Source organism: Ascaphus truei, chromosome 2 (genome assembly GCF_040206685.1).
Source record: "Ascaphus truei isolate aAscTru1 chromosome 2, aAscTru1.hap1, whole genome shotgun sequence".
NCBI classification, from domain to species: Eukaryota; Metazoa; Chordata; class Amphibia; order Anura; family Ascaphidae; genus Ascaphus; species Ascaphus truei.
In genome coordinates, this window is record NC_134484.1 from 255,514,293 (window position 1) to 255,540,748 (window position 26,456).

Consider the following 26,456-nt stretch of genomic DNA (forward strand, 5'->3'; position numbering starts at 1 on the left):
TTTGCCTTTGCCAGAAGCGCGCTCTGCCCGTACCTGTCCAATAATGCTGCAGCCTGAACAAAATGTGCATAACCCACCGAGCAAAGCTCCTTGTTGATACCATCATTCATAGAAGATCCCTCTGGATAATACCACCTATTTTAAAAGAAATGAACCCCCTGTACACTCCCCACGTTCAGCCACCCCTGCTAGTATACCCAACACTTTCCATCTGGCTCCTCTTCCATGTTTAATTCAGCCAGCACGTGCAATCAACCACAGTCGCACAGATCAGGGCACCCGAGCTCAGGATTCGCCACAAGCCTCTGATTTAAATAAGGACACACACCAACCAGGCGTGTTAGGGAAGCAATCAACTACCCACCCCCACTGCTGGCTCAAATCAGACAGGAGTGAGAAAATAAAGTTAGTTACAGGCTTTTAATTAACACACACTTAAAAGAAATTAACCCACTGAACACTCAAAGTTCAGCCACCCCTGCTAGTATATACAGCACAGCACTCATCCTGGCTCTAATTGTACACTTAATACCAGCACTAGAAATGAACCAATCCCACAGTTCAGCGCTTCCCTATACCTGTGTAGTAGGGATAACATCTCCACGTACTCCCCTGTCCATAGCTTCCTTTTTCCCTCTGCTAACAAGTGAAAACCGAAGGCTTCCAGCACCGCTTTTACAATAGCAGCCGCACACAGGGGCTTAAGTGGGGCTGCCTCCCCAACCCAGAGGGGGTTCCTAAGTAGGCCCACCCCCTTACATCCTGTGGGTCCTTCCACCCCTGTGGGAGCACACCAACCCCCTAGTGGAACAAGTATAGCCCCCCTCCCCCACCTCAGTGAGGGGCTCAAGTGAGGTTTCCCCCCCCCCCCAATGGTCACATGTAGCTCCTCCCACTCCCCCAGGGGCTCAAATAGCTCCCCCACCCCGTGGGGCTCCCAACCCATGTGGATTTGAAGCAGAGCTACCACAGCCCCCGCAGGGGCTTAAGTTGGACAAGCCCCCTAAAAAGGGGGCCCACAAACTCCATAGGGGCTCCCATGAAGCCCCCCTTCCTCCTGTTGGTCCCCAAACCCCTGTGGGGGCACAATAACACCGTAGGGACACAAGTATAGTTTTTCCCCACCCCAGTGAAGGGCTCAAGTGAACCCCCCCCCCCCACACCTATGCAAACCCAAGTGGGAGGCCAACCTTCCGAGTGTAAACTCCAGCCTCACCGCCTCCTGCAAGCTGCTGCCATCCAGCCCCTTTTAAAAGAGACTCTGTTTGTAGAATTTCCAGCAGACCTCCACACTCCCCCTCCTGCAAGCAGACCTCCACACTCCCCCTCCTGCAAGCAGACCTCCACACTCCCCCTCCTGCAAGCAGACCTCCACACTCCCCCTCCTGCAAGCAGACCTCCACACTCCCCCTCCTGCAAGCAGACCTCCACACTCCCCCTCCTGCAAGCAGACCTCCACACTCCCCCTCCTGCAAGCAGACCTCCACACTCCCCCTCCTGCAAGCAGACCTCCACACTCCCCCTCCTGCAAGCAGACCTCCACACTCCCCCTCCTGCAAGCAGACCTCCACACTCCCCCTCCTGCAAGCAGAGCTCCACACTCCCCCTCCTGCAAGCAGACCTCCACACTCCCCCTCCTGCAAGCAGACCTCCACACTCCCCCTCCTGCATGCAGACCTCCACACTCCCCCTCCTGCAAGCAGACCTCCACACTCCCCCTCCTGCAAGCAGAACTCCACACTCCCCCTCCTGCAAGCAGACCTCCACACTCCCCCTCCTGCAAGCAGACCTCCACACTCCCCCTCCTGCAAGCAGACCTCCACACTCCCCCTCCTGCAAGCAGACCTCCACACTCCCCCTCCTGCAAGCAGACCTCCACACTCCCCCTCCTGCAAGCAGACCTCCACACTCCCCCTCCTGCATGCAGACCTCCACACTCCCCCTCCTGCAAGCAGACCTCCACACTCCCCCTCCTGCAAGCAGACCTCCACACTCCCCCTCCTGCAAGCAGACCTCCACACTCCCCCTCCTGCAAGCAGACCTCCACACTCCCCCTCCTGCATGCAGACCTCCACACTCCCCCTCCTGCAAGCAGACCTCCACACTCCCCCTCCTGCAAGCAGACCTCCACACTCCCCCTCCTGCAAGCAGACCTCCACACTCCCCCTCCTGCAAGCAGAACTCCACACTCCCCCTCCTGCAAGCAGACCTCCACACTCCCCCTCCTGCATGCAGACCTCCACACTCCCCCTCCTGCAAGCAGACCTCCACACTCCCCCTCCTGCAAGCAGACCTCCACACTCCCCCTCCTGCAAGCAGAACTCCACACTCCCCCTCCTGCAAGCAGACCTCCACACTCCCCCTCCTGCAAGCAGACCTCCACACTCCCCCTCCTGCAAGCAGACCTCCACACTCCCCCTCCTGCATGCAGACCTCCACACTCCCCCTCCTGCAAGCAGACCTCCACACTCCCCCTCCCCACCTCCTGCAAGCAGACCTCCAAGCTGTTTCTGAAACCATCCAGCCTCTGTTTGCAGCCTGTCCCACAGCTACTGCACAGCAGCCATTTGAACTTCTTTCAGGGACCAGACTGCCCTCCCCTGCGCTCCTTTGAATCCCCTTAGCTCCGCCCATCCCCATGACACTGGGGAAGGGGTGGGGAAACAGCATGCAATCCAGCCAAGCTGGAGGGGAGAGGGGAAGCAGCACGTGAACTGGCACCAAAGGTGTGGGGGAGGGAAGAGAGGGGAGCCTAGTCCCTGCGGTCAGGTGCCCCGTCGCTGAGGGGCTCCAGGCTGCTTTCTCTTGTTGAATTAAAAATGAACTGTTTTGTTGAAAATGTCACATGAACATCTTTTATGTCGTTGTTATACAAATATAGTTAATTGCCACTCAATCCACTTATTTCTCTGCCTGGCAACAAGCTAAAGTTTTCCCTGTCAATTCTGAACATTGTTACACCCGGTACAAGCTTTAAAGCTGTTCTTCAAGTCAAGTGGCTAGGATGATAAAACACATTTGTAATGTACTGTAGGACAAATCTGATCTGAAAACAGAATTAAGATGAAGTGATCCTACAGGTATAGCCAACGTCTTTACGTCCTTACAGTAGCATAGGGGAAAAAGCGAGTTAGCTGGACCGTTTCTTGCCCGCAGCCGCTCCAAAATAATGGGTGCGTCTCCCGCTGACGCTTGTGTATGTCCCGTGCAGCGTGACAGCAGGAGTAAATATGTTGGCATGTATATGTATGTATGTAAATCTTTATATAGCATCATCCATGTACATTGCGCTTCACAGCAGTAATACACCTGACATAATCATATCATGCAGGGGTGTGCAAACTGGGGGGCACAAGATTTTTCAGGGGGGGGCACGGCGGTTGCAGCGGCCACACGCTCTTCCCCCAAGGCCTTTAAATGAATGCCGGGGGAACGCGAGGCCTCTGCAACTTCACTTACCTTGTCTTTGGCGATGCGTCATCATGGCAACGCAGCATCAAATGACGCGGCGGGGTCACGTGACCCTTTGGCCTCATTTGACGCCGAGAGACTGAGGCAAGGTAAGGGAGGGGGTGCGCGAGCAGGGAAAGATTGCACACCCCTGATATAACACATAATGGGAATGAGCACTTCAGACATAACAGTACCATTAGGAATAGGAATTCAATGCTCCGAAGAGCTTGCAATCTAAGTATAAGTATACAGTATAATCCCATTTAAAAAAATACCTACCTATCCAGGGGATGGAACCCATAATGTTAAGGGGTTACAAAACAAATATCAGTATCAAATAGACTACAGTACATTCAATCTCTCTCTGTAGCAGGGGCATGCACAGCATTGCAATTAGTTTGCTAGCACCTCTGGCAGCAAAATGGTGAGAGCCATGAAACCCATACATCATTTGAATTCTGCATAAAATCTTTATTACTTCGATACATTTGATGGAAGATTCATATGTCGGCGTTATTGCTGCATACAAAATGTAAATTAAATGATGGTGTGTAATGACTAATGCTGGTGTGCTATGACTAATGTAGCAAATACTGTATATATAAGGTTTCTGGCAACAAGTCTTATTTTTGGTGTTAGTTTTTTTATTGAAAACAGTAACAAATATTAAGATAAATAATTTACTGTAAATTGATCAAGCACAAGCGCTGTATCATAATTGTTAATAAACTGAATATATTTACAAGTACAATCTTTATAATTGTTAATCGTCGGCCTCCAAAACTAAGAAAAGTGGCCCATATTTGCTCACATTATCCCCTAAAAGTGATTTATTTTCTTTAAAAAGCACATGGCACCCATCCAATGTTCAGTGTTTAGAAGGTATTCATACTGCATAATGCAGTAACAAGTTGTGGAGGTTGCAAGGTGTTTATGTTTCTATGTCTGTGCAGTATATACAGAATCTCTTGATAAAGGGGAGATGGGTGAAGAAAGTGATGCAACCCCAACTGCAGACCAGAAAAACGTAAAAACGGATGGTGGCTCAGGAGCTGAAAGTTTGCTGAATGAAGCCAGAGAGAGAGTAAGTATATCCTCTGATATGAACCAAATGGAATAGCCAGACAGTCTGTTATCCATATTTACTAAGCAGTCTTCTGCCATAAGACATCTTACTGAGCTAGCAGACGCCTTACAGCCCAGTGACTTGAATGGGCTGCAAGGTGTTTTCCAGCATCATAAGGAGTGCTTAGCAGAAGACTGCCTGGTAAATGTGGCCCCTGAGTGACAGCCCCTGAGTGACAGCATCCTTGGGAAAATGGAGCAAAGAGATGCACTGTATAAAAGAGAGAATCAAATGACCTGGGAGCGCAACATAAGAGGAGAAGCTGAGATCCTCTTGGATCAGAGGGGATAAACAAAACCAACAGCTTGCAATAGAAAACTTTTACAAAAATCATCATTTCTGCAGCTTCGTCCATATTTATACTTAAATTTTACTAAGGCAAAGTGGCGACGCCACGTCTTTTTTTTTATCATGTTTTGCAAACATAACAACAAACATATGACTAATCAGGTTTTCTGAAAACATTCAGGTTTTTAAAAGCTGTGCAGCATTCTGTGGTTTGTTGACATACAGTAGGTAGGACCAAACACTTCTGCCTTTGATTGATGCCGTTCAAAACTTCTAGTAGCTTTATTGGTCCTGGGAAAGTGTACAATTAATTGCAGGTTGTGGTGCCGCTTAATGGACTATCATGAGAGTTCTTCATTGATGAGATTAGTGTGTATAGAGATTTTGAATTCTCCCAGCTCTATCCTTCATCTGTACTGTCACACAACCTGTAATACATCTGCCTGTGCCATGACCTGTATTATCTTTAGTATTTTTTTTTTCAACTTTCATTTTTATTAGGTTTTACAAGTCTTACATTTTGTCACAAACCAATGCATAGTACCAAGATGTAAATTAACTGAACATCCCCATCTTGTCTGGGGCAACATTTAGACATGTAACTAACTTGACAGACTACATTTACACATCAGTCGAGACGAACATGACTTACATGACAAGGACATGACCGTGGGAGACAAAAAAGGGGGGGGGAGGGGAGCAGCCCTGGTTTATGTGTTTGCTTCCTCTCGTGCCTCAGTATTCAGGTTCAGCTACTCCGGTTCCTTGGGTGACCGTCACCTATCTATGGGGAAGGACCTACCTGTCTTGTTATTATGTATCTTTAGTATTTTACACCCTTCAGAAGCTAATGGGAGCTTTGCTAGGATCTCCAATAGTTGAACAGACTAAGACAATATTGCCAATTATATGTATCTTGTCTAATTTGTTTGTGTATGTGATACGTTTTTTCAGGGCCAAAAGGGTCAAAAAGGAGAACAAGGTTCAGTTGGTCCTCCAGGAAAACCAGGATCAGACGAAAGTCAGCCTCGAGTTGGTCCTACTGGACTTCCAGGGCAAAATGGGAAGAAAGGTGAACCGGTAAGAAAAATACAATTTTTACTTTTTTTTTCTATCAATCTATTTAACTAGTCACCTCATCCTCATGCACCCTCATGTATACACCTCACTTAAGCAGAATATAATGACTCATATTCACTAAGTAGTCTTCTGCCATAAGGTGAATTCCAGTGTCGAAGACCCCTCACAGACTATTCAAGTCAATGGGTTGTAAGGAGTATTCTAGTGGCAGAGAGCATCTTATGGCAGAAATTGCTTGGTAAATATGTGCCAATATGCAAGCATGAAGAAGGTCTCATAAGGGGATCAAAACGTTGGTCCATTTTTCCATGTAAAGTACAAGTGTTTACTATTATTCCTGTGCCTATTCTCTTTTATTTTGATGTCATATACACCATTGTGTTGGGGGTTGTGGGAGAGGTGGGCAGTGCATTATTTCATACCAATATGGAAGCGTGCCTTAAAGTAACAAACCGTCCATCTGACCAGCTCCAGATCAGCAGTATGACAATGATCCAGTTCTGTTTTCTTTATTCCCATTCACGAGCCTGTTACAAATGTTGGAATCACTGATTAAGATCTGAAGAAAGACCAGCATGGACAAACATCACACTCCTGACCCAGAGATAATCTGGCAGGTATACCGTTACCCTTTTGCTGCTAGGCAGCACTGCAATGCGTTGCTGGCCCCTCTGGTAGAAAAGTGGTTAATACTTTCAGGGCCAGAATGCCACTGATATTTCTGCACCTAACCATGTGATCACTAGTATAGAAAAGAGAATTAAAAAAATAATGATGAGTACTGCACATCATACGGGCTATTAATGTAAAAGTGCTTGTGTTGTCCAGTGATCCGTGATCCTTACTAAGGCATGCTAAATGTAAACCTCATGTGGTCACAAATGGTTTGCAAGATTCACTGTAGTATATCAGTATTTGACAGTAACTGTAGGTCAGTAGAGTATCTAGTGTTTTATCTGCTATTGAAATACCCATGACTTTTAAACACTACACATACTGTACTTGCCAACTAACCGTAGATCAGCAGTTTGATAAATATCTAGGGTGGTCAAATGTTACATTGTAATTGACCAGCAAATAGAAGAACAAGCCCATTATCACACTGCAGACCCGGAGTTAGTTGACAGATATAGTAACTGATGTGTGGTCTCCAGCACGCCAAAATCAAAACATAACACTCACATTGGTTTTTAAATGGAACTCTTATTAAATAAGTTATTTTTACATATTAAATCATACAGGGTAGATAAGCAGTGTGTCAGAGTATGGTCACACACTGTATAGTCACATTACAGTACATGTGCAGAGAAACAAAATATATACAAAGAGAAAGCTATACACACTATGGGCCTCATACAGTAAAGTCCGATAGAAAAAATCACCAGTGTTTTTAATTCACCATTTTTTACAGCGTTGCTATCACGGTATGCAGAATGTCCTGAATACCAGTGATAGCAACATTTACAAACATGGCGAGTAGCCGGCGACGAGATGATCGGCCCTCTGAAAAGGGCTCACCCGGCGAGTTGATTCTGCTGCAGAGAGAGAGAGCTGACACTCTCTGCGCAAATCTCAGCCGGAAAAAAAAAAAATAATTTACATTTTATTACTAGTGTAGATGAGCAGGGGGTCTCCGGAGCAGAACTGCATTGATTCCAGGTCCTGGGAACCCCTGCTTCCTGAGATACAGGCCCTGTTGTGGGGTGCCGGTATCTCATACACATTGAAATGTCCCGGTCATGTGATGCGGGGCATTTACATGCATAGGAGATACCGGCACCCCATAACGGGGCCTGTATCTCAGGAAGCAGGGGGTCCCCGGACCTGAAATCAACACGGTTCTGCTCCAGAGACCCCCTGCTCATCTACACTAGTAATACAATTTAAATTAAAATATTTGGTAAGCACCAATACACAACCCACCCCCTGTGCCCCCACCTAAAACCATTATTTATTTATTTAAACACACGATTGATAACATAGACTGGTGAGGGACCCCGGGTGGTCCCCACGGGTGTCCGGGGGTCCTCGGGTGGTCCCCGCTGGCCTGTGGTGCCATTCGTGTTGTAAAAAATAAATAAAGATGGCCTAATTTTTAATAAATACACCTCCCCCCCCAAACACATACAATACAGTAATGTACAAACTATTTTCCAGATATGGATCATAGATAATTTGCCCATTACTAAACAAAACATAAGCCAGGCAGCATAAATAAAGTTAATAAAAACCTTTCTGCTTACCCCTGCCATCATGAAGGGCGTTCTCGGCAGCATACTGCAGGGCCATGTCCTCCGATGCCAGCAAGAATACATTCAAAAATACAATGGCCCCTAACCCCTTTATCCCCTTAGCGGTTAATAACTGCTATAGTAATTAAGGGGTTAACCCACCCTGCCCCACTACCCACCCGGGAAGCCTAACCACCCACCCCGGACCCACTATACCCACCCTGTACCCATTGAGTGGTATAGTAGTACATCATATTCATATAATATGGGCATGATAAGCTACTATAGCAGTCAATGGTCACACTAATACAAAAGCATGAATGTCAAAAATACACAATAATAAAACAAATACAACAAGCACCTAAACACCCAGAAACAACAATTAAAAGCACTAGCCAACCAATCAATTAACTAAATAAAACCACTAGCCAATCAATTAATGAAATAAAATGACTAGGCACTCAATAAAATATTTATAGCCACTAGGCAATCAATTACATAAATCATACCACTAGCCAAAAAATACATTTAATACATAAAAGCAGTAACCAACACAACAATTAATTAATACAACCACTAGGCAACACATAAATTAAAACCAGTAGCCAACAAAATACATCATTAAATAAAAACGCTAACAAATCTGTAAAAAAAAAAAAACAATAAACAAGCCATCACAATTCAAAACATTTTAATCTAAACAATAAACAGAAATAGAGAATAAGTCAATAGAAGAAATACAGTACAGTTGGCCGAAAATGCATTGGCTACCACTGTATTCACCTAAACAGGCACAGTAATACATTAGCAGTCAATAGGCAATAAAAAACATTAAAAAAATAAAAAAAAAACCTGTAAAAATAAAAGTACATACAGTACATTCAATATTTATCTTATCTTTAGAAGTGTTGGCCGCCAAATCCTGGGGAATCATGGGCGTTAATCCGATACCGGAAAAATGCATTTTTTTTTCTAAGTGCCGTCTCGCCGCTTATCGGCAGCTTCTCACCACCTTTTTGCCAACTTTTTCTAGCGGGACGATTTGGAGAGAATTTAAATTCTAGAGCGGCGATCAGCCTCGATAAGCCGATTGGGGCTACTAGAATTGAGCAAATTTGAGAAACTGTCAATAAGTGGCTTATCACTGAGCGTTTGGCGATTTTTTTTTCTCAGCAAACAAAATGGCGATTTTTGCCCTTGTCGTTGGCTTATTGGGGCTTACTGAATCGCTGTAGGCTTTTTTGGCAATAAGTGGCTTATCGCTGTTTATAGCATGAGGCCCTATAAAGGTGTTAGAAAATTACAGAATAGTTTGAAAACAATCACATTGTTTCAGGGTAACCTAACTTATACGTACTCTGATGCTGGCAATTTTATAGAAAACAGGCTAATCAGCAGTTTTTAGTCTAAAGAGCACCAGGAAACAGTCATAGAGTAACTTCTTATATCATCAACAATACTTATCCTTATATACGTAAGTGGGTATCCCGACATGGAAATGTGAGAAAAGAGAAAATCTAATCTTACTGGATGACCAGACTATATCCAACACATGTAGCACGTATTCATATTAACAAAAATATATATACACAGAGTAATAATGGGAAGTGTACAAGCAACAGTATTTACAAAGAGATATATGGACGTACGTGTAGATGTGACTATATTTAGCCATACCTTGAAACAATTACATAGTTACATATACATAGATATATAGTACTGTAAATGACGTTGAAAAACGACTTATGCCCATCAAGTTCAATGTATTTACATATATTTATCCAGAGGAAGGCAAACAAAAACACCCCTGTGAAATATCGTCCAATGATGTCTCATGAGGGGAAAAATAAATTCCTTCCTGACTCCAATTATTGGCAATCAGATTTCACCCTGGATAAACCTCCTTCCCATATTTACTTATTTGGTATATCCCTGTATACCTTTCCTTTCTAAAAAGATGTCCAACCTTTTTTTGAACAAATCTATTGTATCTGCCATCACAGTCTCCATGGGTAATGAATTCCACATTTGAACTGCCTTTACTGGAAAGAACCCTTTCCTTTGTTGCTGGTGAAATCTCCTTTCCTCCAACCTTAAAGGATGACCCTGTGTCCTTTGTGCTGCCCGTGGGATGAATAGTTCTTTTGAAAGCTCCTTGTACTGTCCCGGAATATACTGTATTTGTATATAGGCATCATATCCCCTCTTAGACACCTCTTTTCTAATGTAAACAAATCTAATTTAGCTAGCCACTCCTCATAAATTAGATTATCCATCCCCTTTATTAATTTGGTTGATCTTCTCTGCCCTTTTCATAGTTCCAAATTGTATTTTTTTATGACGTGGTGCCCAAACTGTACTCGATATTTAAGGTGTGGTCTTACACCTTACTGTAAGTGTGCCTTATAGCGGGCACATTTATCTTTAATTCCCTTCCATCCACATTAGGTTTCTACCCTGTATGATTTAATATGTGCAAATAACTTATTTAATAAGATTTTAATTTAAACACCAACATGAGTGTTCTGTTTTGCTTTTGGAGTGCTGGGGAGTCGAGATCACACAACGATTTCAATTACTTACGTGAATTACTTTGTTTGGGGGTCCTTCTATTCACTGTGTATAATAGAGTTGTTCAGTCTGATGTATTAGTTATAGTGCTGTCTGAACACTAATATTGTAGATATAATAACTGGTTTCAGGTAAAATTTGGAAGCTCATGAGGGTGTAAGGCTCAATTTTACAGGAAGGACAAATGAACCTTTTCTGTTATGGAAACCACTTTCCCCCCCCAAAATAAATATTTTCTATAATAAGGTGCTAATGAGTAGACATGATGTTGTAGAGATAATAGTTATAATATTTTATGTTTTAGTGTCATTATGGGGTTTGAGACAAATTATTTACTTTTATAGTAGGTGATAACTTTTAAACTTAACATAATATATTTTTTAAACAACTTTCCATGAGCCCTGCTGTCTTCCTCAGATAAAGTAGTACTTTGTAGACTGAAAACTAAACCTACAGTACCTCAAACTGTCCCTGATTACGGGGAGTTACAGTAAATACCAGGTACTTACAATGGCTTTTGGTTAAAAGCTAAAAGACAGATTGATTTGAGGAGATTAATATATTTTGTTCATTTCAGGGTGTTCCTGGGAAAGACGGATTGCTGGTAAGTAATTTTCAAAACGTTTGCTACATCATTCTATTTACAAAAACTCACAACTACAGTATTTATTCTGTACATATATATATATATATATATATATATATATATATATATATATATATATATATATATCCGCAAAGTTATCAGTTTTCTCCACACTGTTGACATAACCTCCATCAAAGAAAAAAAAAGGAAATCCAAAAATTATGCAGACTAAGTTAAACTCAATAGATTGCAGAATAGTCAGTTTTGAATGCCTTGGGATCCCAATCTTCTCCAGTATAATGATGACTGTAAGGACACAAAGCTTATTTAATATATTTATTTGAGCATTCAGAGCTGTCCACTAATCTCAAACACATAAAGACACAACTTTAACAAAACAGAGTTTAATTAAGATTCATTTTTTTTAAGACAGATCCTAAAATGTTTATGCCATCCCAAACTTGGTGTTTTTCAATGCTGGGAAGACAAATAAAAATGTCCCAGCTACAGATTTTGTATTACCTCAGATACGTAGTTCCCAGTGGTTAATATAACTTTTTTGTAACAATTGCCATGCATGTGTTAGCTGTAAATCTGCTTGTATTAACATCATTTTTAAAATGCAACTGCATCCACTGTGGTCCCTGTTCAACATGCTGTGAATTTTACTGACTAACCTATGAAAACGCTTTTGAGGGAGATTTGGTAGTAAAATGCTGGATATCTCTTTATTTCCTGATCATCTTCCCATGACAGAACATACTCTATGGTGACGCCTTTTCCTCACAGGTAGGGACCAGGTCAAACTTTCTGTAGACAGATACACGAGTACACACGGCTACTGCTACACTGCAGTGTAGCAAACCGATTGTGGAGTTATAGCCTAGGCCACTTTGTTGGAGATGATGGCAGATTTTCATTTATCTGATTTTTTTCCTTTTGGTTTAAGAGTTCCATTCAGTATGCTTTGGAGGCAAATGCACAATCTCCATCCTTAGGCCAGAAGAGGCCAAGGAAGGAGACTAGAGGAGGTAGAGGAAGATTTTCTTTTCCTGGAATCTTTGTTTAAAGGTTATATATAGAGGCCCTGTCCTGAAGGAGAGTTGATGCAAGATAAATGATAGAAGAGAAGAAATGCTTTCACACAATGCATTCTTTTCAAATTAAGCTGTCAACACAATCATTTGAAGTCCATTTGATCATCAGACAGCTTTTTGACAAAAAATATATGACAACTTGGAAAATTCAGGTTCCATCTCTAAATAATGTGGACAAATGTATCCCTTTAAAGCAGAAGTTACCAAGTTTTGGGAAGAACCTCATACAGTAGGTGGATGCCACCATTACAGGGGTTTCAAGAAGAACAGCAAGCCAGGTGGTTTCTACCATTATAGAGTACATGAATCAGAAGGTAGAAACAGTACTGAAAAAAGGTATAGTACTTCATACTGACAGCAGAATTCATGGCAAATCTGATTCATGCATTCAGGGTTTTTACTAACATCCTTTAAGAAGGATTTAATGTCACCAGTATCTGTTCAAATTATTTCCTATACTTCGATTGGTGATAGACTTTCTATCTGATGCATCTATCCACTTACTTAGACTGGCATCTATATCAGTGGAACTTTTGCTGGGAGACAGAAAACATGCCATCAAAAAACAGACTTTATGCCTTATTGTTTAAAGGTCAATTTTGGTTCTGTAAAGACTAGGACATAATTTTGGAAGTATTCAAATATTAAAACAAAACTTCCATCACACTTCCAGGATAAAAGATCAAGATTGTTTGCACCAAATGGTTCTGCAAGGACTTCCAGGCAGCAGTTTAGAGAGGCTAAGTCTTGTAGACCAGGTCTTAGACAGATGCCCTCTACCTGGGGTGCAGGTGCTTCGATGTCCAATACTCTTAGAAGAGATCTGGGAAGTAGCTATAATACAAGTTCCTGTCAAACAGAAAGCTTACAGTTCCAAGAACGTTCACAAAGTTCCATGTAGTGATTACAGCAAGATTGAGACAAATAGGCTTGCAGTCACTTCCTCTCTCAGTAACTGGTTAATAAGAATTTTGTTCTTGCAGCAAGCTCAGTCCCATGTACAGATTGTCATGTGGGTGCATAAGGAACATGGTTGGCTAATCTAGGGAAAAGTACTGTACAAGCTTACTCCTTCCCAGCAGTTGTTCAGTAGAGGTCATCCCCTGGGAAAGGCTTCATATGAAACCTTTCCAGAATGTCTTTTTCAGAGCAGTAAGACTCTGGGGAGATGCCTTAGAATGTCTGCCTGCTCACGGATATCACCGTCATAGCATAAAGCTACAAGCAATAAATAAGAGAAGTTTTCCAATGAATATTGAGGCCGACGGGGTATTTAGAGGGCAGAAGCCCTCCATATGTGAGGCAGCACCTGTTCAGGTGGGCTAAATATTGGAGCTAACTATAAATCCTACTAGGGGAATGGGAGCTGGGTTACATGATATTCCAATGCATTTGTGGGATGTCTGGAAGCCCATCCATAGATCTGATGGTATCTTCAACAAGAAAATCGACAGATTCTTTTTTCAAGTACCAACTTCCGTGGCCCAGAAAGTGGATGCCGTGAGTCTACCTTAGCAGGTCAACTTGGTGTACGTGTTTCCTCCCAACCCAATGGTGCAGCTGGTATTAACAATATTTGATGTTCTGTAGGTTGTGAAGCGATGCTTATGATGACAGAGGCATTTCTGAAGACTAAAAGGGTTTTTTGTGCAATTCACTGGTACAAGAAGGGGGAAGCAACTTCATAAGCTACTGTACCCTTTTGAGATGAGATGAGTTTCAAACTAAAAGACTTCAACATCCTATCAAGAGCTAGATTGGCTCAGAGAGTACAGGCACTGAGTCTGAAAACAAATGACACTGATGTAAGGGAATCCGGTTCAAATCATAGTGTCAGCTCCGTGTGACCTTGGGCAAGTAAATTCCCCCTTGTGTCCCTGTAAGCACTATGAGGCTGGGACTCATCAGCCCTGCTAAAATTCTATTTACATCGATCTGTAGCCTTATACAAAAAAAATATTATAAGAGATGCAGAAGTCTATTTCCTAAGTGTAATAATAGCCTGAATCACTCAATAACTATGGATCATGTGAATAATTAACCCAAAATAATGATGATCAGATAAAATAAATAGCACATGTAAACAATGGGTCCAGTAATTAAATTGAATATTTAATAAATGACAGATAAAGGCTGGAATTGTTCTAAATGGCACAAGGTTAAATACTGTACTGTATCTCAGTTTATGCTGTTAAGCTTTCCTTCTGGACACAATGTATTCAATAATGTCACAAAATCTCATTTTAGGGTGAAATAGGCGTTCCAGGTTTGCAAGGAGAATCAGGTGCTAAAGGAGAGAAGGTACAGTATGTACTCTGCTAAAAAAAAACTATATTTTTATGCAGCAAAGCTTAGAAATGATTTTTAAATCCCACACATCTGTGTGGATTTGTACATTAATGTAAATAATATGTTATGCTTATATACTGTAATGCTTCTAATGAATAATTGTAGAATAATACTCAAAATGACAAAAAAAACAGAACATTGGGCTAATTTCCAATTAATCTGGGAATTTAAAATTAAATCCATACTTGACATCATTGACGTTTCTTTAACCTAACGTTATTTCAGGTAACGCTACCTTATCTTCAAATAATGTGACATTATTACACTTTTGGAAATACTCTCATTCAGACCCTGAAATAGGTATTGGATGGAAGAGAATACCAAGACTAGATGTCAACATTTCATGAAATATCCTACATTATATAATAATAACTCCTTATTAGCCCAAGTGACCAACGAGTCATGGGTAACGAAAACCTACAATATGGTCAATATATACATACCAGGAGACTTACTCACCCCCCCCCCCCTTGCATACCAGAGATGGGAAATGGGGCTGTAGGCCATTGGATTATCCCAATGGATTATTTTACGGGGCCATTGACTGTAATGTCCTTGGCGGAGCTCAACATGGATGGGGTAAGTGGTTTTATTTTATCATTAACCATTTTGGTGCCAATGAGGCGATCTATGCTCTCTTTGAAAGGGCCTAAGTAGCCTCACTGGAATTTAAGGGATTAATGTCGACTTTATATTTCTCAAAATGTGTATTTTGGTTAGGTTTTCATGGTATGTTTATTTTTTTATTGGTAATATGGCCTACAGCCCTATTAATCAACTTTGGCTTACTGTATATGCCTGTAAGTTATTCATCCAGATTGGGAGTTGTTAGATGAGTAGGGAAACGTGTATGGGTAGGTGCCACCGGGGGGAGGGGTTTGGTTAGACAGTCAAAGGGGAGGGGTGCGATGGATAATTGCTCGCTTGCCATAATTGTTACTAGCCTCAAAGCCCTACTGCAGGGTCTGGATGTGAGTAGCACCAGGTATAGATAGGAATTAAATAAAATAATGTTCGTTCCTGGCAGAGATTGGTAAATAGGTGAAGAGAATCATTTAACCTCGTTAACATCTTGTTAACGTTAAACATAAAGCTAATGTTGTAACAGAAGTATATCCTGGTTAAAGTCATGTTATTTGGCTTTAAGGAATACTGTGTTTTATTAGGTTAACGTACCATTAAATAAGCACTTCCCCCATCCTCCCCCCACCCCCAATCCCCCACAGCACCCTGGCCTCCCATTTTTCATTACTAGGATATGAAGCTGATTCCCAAGGTACACACTGGTAAAAGTAGCACCATTACATTCTGGTATTTGTATCCTCTGTGTCATGTGGACCAATAGAAAGCTGCAACAAGCGGCGGTGGGGCTTTCCATTGACCCACGTGATGCAGTAAATTTACGCCACCATTTTGTTTTTCCTGGAGAGAATAGGAACATGCTACTTATACCAATAAGAATTGTGGGAACCAGGGCATTCGTGGAAACGTAAATAGCACACCGGGTAACTCCTGGTTGCCACTCTGGTGGAAAAAAAAAGGAGAGGTCAATCAAGCAGGCAAGACTGCTGTAAAAAGGCTAACTGAGCTTAGGGAATCTGAGCAGTTCCCTTCAAAGCTGATGGCAAACACAGGAGAAAAAAAGAGTCATACAGCATATGTTAGTAGTTGCATACATGCTATTAAAAGTACAGTCCCGTGTGTGTGTGTGTGTCTGTGTTTGCTTATTTAATTGTTTGTATTACTCTAGGGTGATCCAGGCAAAGGACTGCCGGGACCTCCAGGCATCCCAGGACCACCTGGTCCGTCCAGCCCAATTGGTCCATTAAGAGAAACTGTGAGTGTTTGATCCTTTTCTTCAACTTCACATCTTTGTGGGCGTGCAGATGTTTATCATAAGATATTCCTTATACATCACCCAGAACATAGTTTGCCAGGGACTCAGCACACAGGTTTAATTTGAAGCAGAGTGTCTTAAATCAAGTCCATGACAGAACAAATGATGCTTTGGTTCACATACGAACTTTCATCAGTGTTACGTGCAGTATAAGCCGCATACATTCCAACGTCAACACAAATTAGCGATGAAAGAATTAACGAACCACTTTCATCAGAATTTGTAAGAAAAAAATGCTGTGCAGATGGGATTACACATTTATATCCTATTTTCTGTAACAAGCTCATGAAAATATGCAGATATACTCAGTTATCATTGTATAGTAACATGTGGACACTGAGGGATGTTTAAAATGTATCCTACCAAACAAGACAAATGAGTACCCTGTTTCTGCTTGAGTGTTTGATATAGCACAGATGTAGCCAGACTCATTGTTCCTAGTGATAACACAGCATACACTGTTACAACTCACTTCTATTGGATTTGATGGTAGCAATGGAGAAAAATATCAAAATATAACCCACTAGAAGGAGCAATTAAATTGGTTACACCAGTAAATTAAATGTATGTATCCTCTGCAGAAAGTTTTAATGGTTTTTGTTTATATACATGGACATGGGGCCCAAATGTTAGTCTTCAGAAAGGGCTGAGTACGCTGTTGTGCGGCACTGAAGAAACGTTTAATTTGCTTATTTCTCCATTCAGAGAGGAGATGATGCTGAAGGGTCTGCCAGTGGTGACACTGGAGGGTCTGGGCAAACAGTAAGCAACCATTTGTTTTATAACTGTGCATGTTTATGCTTAATGATTTAACTGATTTCATTGTATTTAGCCACACTGTTATAGTTTTGGGAACTTTTAAGTAATTACTAAATTGTATTGTATGTCTTTATTTATATAGCGCCATTAATGTACATAGCGCTTCACAGTAGTAATACATGTGGTAATCAAATAAATAACAGATAATATAAATAACAGATCATGGGAATAAGTGCTTCAGAAATAAAAGAAACATTAAGGTAGAGGAGTCCCTGCTCCGAGGAGCTTACAGTCTAATTCAGGGGGGCGCAAACTTTTTTCCCTGCGCCTCCCTACCGGCGGTCCCCTCACTCCTGCGCCCCCCCTAACCCCCACTTACCTGCACTCCGGCGTCATGGCGTCACGTTGCTATAACAATGTGATGTCACATGACCTCGCGGCGTGGCGACGCAGGAAGGAAGCCGCCGGAGCCTAGGTAAGTAAAGGTTTACAGAGGCCCTGCAGCTCCCCCGGCACTTAATTTAAGTGCCTCCGGGAAGCGCGCGGGGCCTCTGTAAACCCCGCGCCCCCCGCCAGCAGTCTCGCGCCCCCCAGTTTGCGCACCACTGGTCTAATTGGTAGGTAGGGAGAACGTACAGAGACAGTAGGAGGGAGTTCTGGTAAGTGCGTCTGCAGGGGGCCAAGCTTTATGTATCATGTGTTCAGAATATCCACAGTGCTATTCGTATGCTTCTTTAAGCAAGTGTGTCTAAAGGTGGGTCTTAAAGGTGGATAGAGAGGGTGCTTGTCGGGTACTGAGGGGGAGGGCATTCCAGAGGTGTGGGGCAGTCAGTGAAAAAGGTTTAAGGCGGGAGAGGGCTTTAGATACAAAGGGGGGAGAAGAAAGACATCCTTGAGAAGAACGCAAGAGTCTGGATGGTGCATAACGAGAGATTAGGGCTGATATGTAAGGAGGGGCAGAAGAGTGTAAAGCTTTAAAAGTGAGGAGAAGAATGGAGTGTGAGATGCAGGATTTGATCGGAAGCCAGGAGAGGGATTTCATGAGGGGAGATGCTGAGACAGATCTAGGAAAGAGTAGAGTGATTCTGGCAGCAGCGTTTAGGATAGATTGTAAGGGAGACAGGTGAGAGGCAGGAATGCCGGACAGCAGGAGGTTACAGTAATCAAGACTGGAGAGAATGAGGGCCTGAGTCAGAGTTTTACCAGTCGAGCAACAGAGGAAAGGGCGTATCTTTGTTATATTGCGGAGGAAAAAGCGACAAGTTTTAGATATGTTTTGAATGTGAGGGGCGAATGTGAGAGAGGAGTCTAGTGTGACCCCTAAGCAGCGTGCTTGGGTTACTGGATAAATTATCGTAGTTCCAACAGTAATGTGGAAGGAGGTAGTAGGGCCAGGTTTGGGAGGAAGTATGAGGAGCTCTGTTTTAACCATGTTGAGTTTAAGGCGACGGAGGGCCATCCAGGATGATATAGCAGAGACATTAAGAAACTTTGGTTTGTACAGCAGGTGTAAGGTCGGGTGTTGAAAAGTACAATTTTGTGTCGTCAGCATAGAGGTGATATTTAAACCCAAAAGATGTTATTAGGTCACCTAGAGAGAATGTGTACAGAGAAAAGAGAAGATGTCCCAGGACAGAGCCCTGGGGTACCCCCACAGAGAGATCAATAGAGGAGGTGTTAGCAGAAGAGACTCTGAAAGTACGATGGGAGAGGTAGGATGAGATCCAGGATAGAGCTTTGTTCCGAATACCAAGAGTATGGAGAATGTGGAGGAGAAGAGGGTGGTCCACGGTGTCAAATGCTACAGAGAGGTCGAGTAATATGAGCAGAGTGTGATGACCTCTATCTTTGGCAGCATGGAGGTCGTCACTTATTTTAGTGAGGGCTGTTTCCGTTGAGTGAGCAGTGCGGAAGCCAGATTGTAGAGGGTCTAGGAGAGAATAGGTGTTGAGAAAATGGAGCAAGCGAGAGAATACAAGACGTTCAAGGAGTTTAGAGGCAAAAGGCAGGAGGGAGACAGGTCGATAGTTAGAAAGACAGGTAGGGTCAAGCTTGCTGTTTTTGAGTAATGGTATAATGGTATAAAAGCCATTGTGTCTTTGAGGATCAAGTTAGAGATTCACTTGTTCTCCTAATTTCTTATAGATATGAGTATTTTCCACTTCTATATCGAGGGTAATACACTATTAGGCATCAGTAGTTTATTAGTACAGTATGGCCTTTATTGTCTTAAAATAAATACTGTCTTCTTTACCATGATCTAACTTCTTAAACCCCACAAAAAAAAAACATTACATCATAATCATAAGTAGGAGTCATCACTTAAAACTAGGTAGTGAATCAGGTCTCAGACTATAGACCGATTTTTGTGCTGAAGCTTTAGTTTATCTCGTTTTGTTCAAAGCAACACATCTGTCATGGCTAAAGTGTATGATTTCTGCAGACTCATGTATAGTAGGAAGAATTTTTCATGCTAAACAATGGAATGGAATATAATCGATATAACTACATAGTAAGGTCTATGCTTAAAACTGTATTGTTTCTCATATTCTTTTAAACAAATAAATTATATCATAATATGTAATGTATGTTCAACTTTTGTTGTGCACCTTTACTGTTGTTGTCAGTTGCAGCTTTACGGTTTCCAAAATAATATGCATGTATAAAAAATATTACCGTAGTCATTAATGATTCATAACATCTCTCAGTCCATTAGCATTCTGAGGATGTTTTTAGCCATGAGCAGTGATTTGCTGAATCGACGCACATTTTACCAACTCCTAGGGCCCTATATATGCGGAAAAGTAAACATTTTTATACTGTGGCATTTTGTCTTTGCAGCTGCATAGGTCGGTAACCCAGTGTGTTTGCAAAATTGCATTGATAAATAAACTGCAAATATAGAAGAGTCTCAGGTGCAAAATCACTGCAAATCACTGTTACATCACAACCAAGCACTTGTCAGCATCTCATAGGAAGGAGAATCTCCAGGCACTCCAAGAATTAATATCTGAATATATGATGTGTTTTTACATATCTGTAAGACCAACATTTCAGCCTCTCAGGGCCCTGCAAGAGATGTGTGCAGAGGTATGCAATGGAGACCGTTTTTAAGGTGAAATTAAAATAAGGCTTTATTGCCCGTTCCTTTATACAATACAACAAACAAACATATACATAAAACAATAAATACCTATCCCTGTGTAAGGGCTAACTTACTTCCCCAGTCCCTCTCTGCAAGGCTGGGGGGAAAAGCCCACTTATCACCCCAAAGTCTCAGCGATACTTCAGGGTACTTCCGGTCAGTGGTGTCCAGGTAGGTGTCTGCTTGAGGGTCCAGACATAGAGGTCTGGCCCCCTTTTTTTTTTGCTCCCAGAACACAGCCTTCCTTTTCCTTATGTCAGCTCCCTTGTGAGCTAAGGAATCTCCTTCCTGTTTCTCAGACCAGGCTTTATCTAAAAGTCCTAATCAGCCAGGTGGAGTCTGGTTGATTGCCTGTGTGCAATTAACCAGCACACTGCTGGGTTTAGAAGCAGTTTACTTGAACAGTGATAAGTCCCTGTTACAGCCCCTTAGCGGTAGTGTGACCAGATTTCCAAACGTAAAAATCGAGACACATAAAAAATTATTTAATAAACACATGACATCACTTTAAAATAAGTATTATAATGATATTTGTCTAAAGCGGAACCAATTCTCTTCTCCCCTCACTCTCTCCTGTCCTTTCTCCTCTCCTCTCTTCTCCGCTCTCTCCTGTCTCTCTTTACCCCTTCCTCTCCTCCGCTCTCCCCTGCTTCTCTTCTCCCCTCTCTATCTTCCCCCTGCAACTTCTCCCCTCACTGTCTTCTGTTTCTTCTCCCCTTCCTCTCTTCTCGTCTGCCTCTTTCCCCCTCTCTCTTCCAACTTCTCCCCTGTCTGGCTTCTCTCTTCTCCACTTTCTCCCTGCCCCCTGCCTCTTCTCTCCTCCCTCTTTGTCTCACTTTTTCCCCCGTCTCTCCTTTCTCTCTCATCTTTTTGTCTCCCACCCTCTCTCACCCCCTTCTCTCTTTTCCCTTGTCTCGCCTTCTCTCTCTCTCTTCTCCCGTCTCTTCCTCTCTCTTTGTCTCTCTTCTCCCCCATCTCTTCTCTCTCTCTCTCTACTCCCCCATCTCTTCTCTCCCTCTCTTCTCCCCTGGTTTCTCTCTCTCCCACCCATATACCTACCCAGATACACAAACACACAATATTTCCCACACACACACTCTCTTGTCTCATCCTCTCTTCTCCCCCCTCTCTCTTCTCCCATCCCTTCTTCTCTCTCTCTTCTCCGTCTTCTCTTTCACATCAACACATTTACCCAGTGTGACAGAAACCAGGGGATGGTAATAAATTCCGTATATAGGGCTCCCAGGATACTAGACAGTTTCTATCCTGTTTGGCCTGGGAGTGCAGCCTTATAATACATACACTCCATCCCACAGTTTGGCAAGCGCTGGAACTGAGGGATGAGAGATCCAGACCAGAGTTTGTCTGCTGCCTGATTTCTGTCACCTGTCATGCTAATTAGGAATCAGGTATGAAAGACTGATTTCCTGTTTGCTCTGGTCTCCCCACAAGAGCCAGGAGGCTGGAAGGCTGCTGAACTACAGAGGGGAGAAGCCTCTTCCCCAAACAGGTTCAATCTTTCTGTTCATTTGTGTAAGACTGCAAAAGTACCGTGTTTTGATGTTGGAAGTGGAAAAGCCACTTCCAACCCTGAGTCAGGGATATCTAAGTTAAGTTATCGCTCAGGTGAGCAGCTTTTGTTTTGATCTGTTTTCTGTTGTATGCACTGTGGCAGTCTCAGTGTCTGGGACTGAATAAACCAGGCATAGCCTGTTTAAAGGAACAGTACGTGACGCCTCATCATTTAACCTACCCTAAAAGACCGTGTTCTAAACAGTCCCGGACAAACGACGGAGCCCCGGAGTAAGCCGTTTGTCACATATGGTGGAGAATGCGGGCAGAGCACTAGGGGGTCTGCGGGTTGAAGAACTTTGAAAAAAAAAAAAAAAAGTTTTTTCATCCTCTGCAAACAAGATGGAAGACGTGGTGGGTGCGCTGGTACGCAATGTCGCTGCCCAGAAAGACACGAATGAAACCCAGCAACAGCTGTTAATAGCCCAGCAAGAAACTAATGCAAACCAGCAGCAGACGAATGCAGCCCAGCAACAGCTGCTAATAGCCCAGCAAGAGATTAATGCCAACCAGCAACAGGTGAATGCCAACCAGCAACAGGCGAATGCAAACCAGCAACAGACGAATGAAGCCCTGCAAAACGCGAATGCAAACCAGCAAGAGACAAACCGCTTGCTGAGAGAGGAGCAACAGCGGTTCGCTCAGGGCTTACAGCAGGAACTCGAGATCCTGAGGGGGACTATCAGTAACCTTCCACTGGCAGTGGCAGCCCCAGTTCCGAAAATGACCAGGGCAAGCCACTACCTTCAGAAGATGGGACCCTCGGATGATGTGGAAGCCTATCTTCTCACGTTTGAACGCACGGCACAGAGAGAGGGATGGCCAGAAGCTGAGTGGGCTGGTCTAATCGCACCCTTCCTAAGCGGCGAACCCCAGAAGGCTTACTTTGATCTAGAGCCAGCCGAAGCTAACGTCTATGCAAAATTGAAGTTCGAGATCCTCGCCCGCCTCGGCGTAACCACGGCTGTTCGCGCCCAAAGGTTTCACGCATGGTCCTTCACGATGGATAAAGCCACCCGAAGCCAGATGTATGACCTCATCCACCTCGCCCGGAAGTGGCTACAACCCGAGATCAACTCAGCCAGCCACATCGTGGAACGGTTGGTCATGGACCAGTTCTTGAGGAAACTTCCCTCTGCCTTACGCCGTTGGGTCAGTCGGAGTGACCCCCACAATGCGGATGAGCTTGTGGCCCTCGTAGAAAGGTACAATGCAGCAGAAGAGCACCCACAACCCACAGTCGTGGAGCAACCCCACTACCCGAGGTTCCAGGACTCTTCCAGAGACGGTAAAAGGGTACCGGGGTTAAGGGGCGCTGAAGAGCGGCGACCACCTTCACGCAGCACCAGCAACAGTGGTTCGCACACTAAGGGCAATAGCCAACATGGGGAGCCGGGAAAAGGCTCTAAGTGGGACACAGACTATGTACCTAAATGTGTAAATTGTCATGAGAGGGGCCACACAGCAAAAATCTGCCCACTAAATGATGAGCCCATGCAATGCAACAGCGTGGAACCTTATTCGCTGTTGTCCCAATGTATGGGCCCTAGCCCAGAGGACCCCTTGAATAACCATCTGTGGGCATTTGTAAAGGTTAATGGTAAGAGGGTTCGGGCACTTCTTGACTCAGGGAGCATGGTCACACTAGTGTCCGAATACCTCTTGCCCATTAAGAAGAAACAGGGAAACAGTTCACAAAGAGTGGCAATTTGTTGTATACATGGGGATAATCATGAATATTCCACTGTTGATGTTTTTTTTGAAACAGAGTTTGGTTCTTTAGATTTCAAGGTGGGTATTGTACCCAAACTGGCACATGATGTGTTAATAGGGACCGACTTTCCCCATTTTCTAAAAATGTGGTCCCCCGCTCAGAATAGCGCCCAGAGTTCAATAGCGGACCATAACGAAGTATTAGAAGAAACAAATCCTTTCCCTTTTTCAGAAATGGAGGTTGACGAGGGCCCAAATAAGAAGGGGGAAAAGGAGGAGTGCTGTAAAATTCCCTTCCCCATCACTACTTTGGTAGGGAATACCCCAAATCAAGATGTTGAGCAGACACTTACCAACCCAGAACCGGATAAGACCCTCGCTGACCTAGAGGTCAGTCCTGGGAGTTTTAAGAAGGCCCAGTGGGAGGACCCCACATTAGCAGTAGCAAGGGGAAATATACGGGACCAGAATAGTACTCCTGGCCAACCAGATAGGTCACTTGCTTACCCCTACTTCGAGGTAGAGAACGACCTAGTATATCGGGTTGATAAAAGGAAATCAGTTACAACTAAACAATTGTTGGTACCACGGACATTCCGTAACGTAGTATTACACCTCGCACATAGTCATCCATTGGGGGGACACCTAGGGGTGGAAAAGACAAAAGAAAAGGTTCTCCGAAGCTTCTATTGGCCTGGGGTTCTGGCAGAAATTACGAATTATTGTTCCTCATGCCCAGAATGTCAGATCACCGCCCCGTTCAAGGCGTACCGCAGCCCATTGGTACCCCTTCCCATAATAGAGGTACCATTTGACCGGATTGCTATGGATCTAGTAGGACCCCTAATAAAGTCTGCTAGGGGACATCAGCATATATTGGTAATATTAGATTATGCCACCCGATATCCGGAGGCAGTTCCCCTACGTAGCACCTCAGCTAAAAACATAGCAAAAGAGTTAGTAGTTCTGTTTTCCCGGGTCGGGATTCCTAAAGAGATTCTATCTGACCAGGGAACACCATTTATGTCCCAAGTAACGAAAGAGCTATGTAAACTCCTAAAAATCAAGCATCTCAGAACCTCAGTCTATCATCCACAAACAGATGGTTTAGTGGAAAGGTTCAATAAAACCTTAAAGAGCATGTTACGGCGGGCGGTTGATAAAGATGGGAAAAACTGGGATTGTTTGTTACCGTACCTGTTATTTGCCATTAGGGAAGTTCCCCAATCATCCACAGGCTTCTCCCCGTTTGAACTATTGTATGGCCGACACCCAAGGGGCTTACTGGATATAGCCAAAGAGACTTGGGAACACGAGGTTACCCCTTACAGAAGTGTAATAGAGCATGTTGCCCAGATGCAGGACCGCATTGCTGCAGTCCTACCCATAGTGAGGGAACACATGGAGAAAGCTCAAGAAGCACAGAGGAATACATATAATAAGGGTGCTAGGGTCAGAATTTTTTCTCCAGGTGATAGGGTACTAGTTCTGGTTCCCACCGTGGAGAGTAAATTCCTTGCTAAATGGCATGGGCCATATGAGGTCTTGGAAAGAGTGGGAGAAGTAAATTATAAGGTAAGACAGCCAGGTAGGAGGAAACCTGAGCAAATTTACCATATAAACCTACTCAAGCCCTGGAAAGATAGAGAAGTCTTGTTAACCCTAGTACCCCCAGGTCCGTCAGAGAATCAAGAAACTGACCCAGAGGTTAGCATAGCTGAAACCCTGTCTGTTCATCAGAAACGAGAGGTTCAGAATTTAGTGAAAAGAAACAAAGAAATCTTCTCTATACGGCCAGGTAGAACTAGCGTAATTGAACATGACCTAGTCTCTGAACCGGGGGTCCGAGTTAACCTTAAACCGTACCGAATCCCAGAGGCCAAAAGAAAGGCTATAAGTTTAGAGGTTAAAAAAATGCTAAAACTAGGTGTAATTGAGGAATCCCAAAGTGGGTGGAACAGCCCTATAGTCTTAGTCCCAAAGCCAGATGGTACAACAAGGTTTTGTAATGACTACCGGAAACTAAACGCGGTGTCAAAATTTGATACTTATCCTATGCCCAGGGTAGATGAACTTGTAGAGAGACTGGGCAAAGCCCGATATCTCACAACCCTAGACCTAACAAAAGGGTACTGGCAGGTTCCCCTCACAGAAAGGGCAAAAGAAAAGACAGCCTTCTCAACCCCAGACGGCCTCTTTCAGTATAAGGTGTTGCCTTTTGGCTTACATGGAGCTCCCGCCACATTCCAAAGAATGATGGATAAAATTTTAAAACCACATGCTCGGTATGCTGCCGCCTACCTGGATGATGTGGTAATCCATAGTGAAGATTGGCAATCCCACCTTCCAAAGGTCCAAGCTGTGCTTGACGCAGTCCGGTCTGCTGGACTAACTGCTAACCCCGCTAAATGCACTATTGGTCTGGAGGAGGCCAAGTATCTGGGATATTCTATTGGCAGAGGTTTACTCAAACCCCAAACACTCAAAGTGGAGGCGATACAAAATTGGCCAAGGCCAGTTACAAAAAAACAAGTAAGGACCTTTTTGGGGTTAATTGGGTACTATAGAAGGTTTATTCCCAATTTTGCA

At 43.4% G+C, this 26,456-nt stretch overlaps 1 protein-coding gene across 4 annotated transcripts in view; it reads left to right on the forward strand.

The window, feature by feature from the left end:
* The window catches only part of COL15A1 (collagen type XV alpha 1 chain), a 378,174-nt gene that overhangs the window by 221,365 nt on the left and 130,353 nt on the right, over nucleotides 1-26,456 (forward strand). For all 4 annotated transcript variants that reach the window (XM_075586146.1, XM_075586144.1, XM_075586145.1 and 1 more), the window contains 6 exons: nucleotides 4,407-4,537; nucleotides 5,822-5,947; nucleotides 11,327-11,353; nucleotides 14,680-14,733; nucleotides 16,532-16,618; nucleotides 17,384-17,440. In XM_075586146.1, coding sequence (XP_075442261.1) covers nucleotides 4,407-4,537; nucleotides 5,822-5,947; nucleotides 11,327-11,353; nucleotides 14,680-14,733; nucleotides 16,532-16,618; nucleotides 17,384-17,440 — 482 coding nt within the window. The remainder of the gene's footprint in view (nucleotides 1-4,406; nucleotides 4,538-5,821; nucleotides 5,948-11,326; nucleotides 11,354-14,679; nucleotides 14,734-16,531; nucleotides 16,619-17,383; nucleotides 17,441-26,456) is intronic.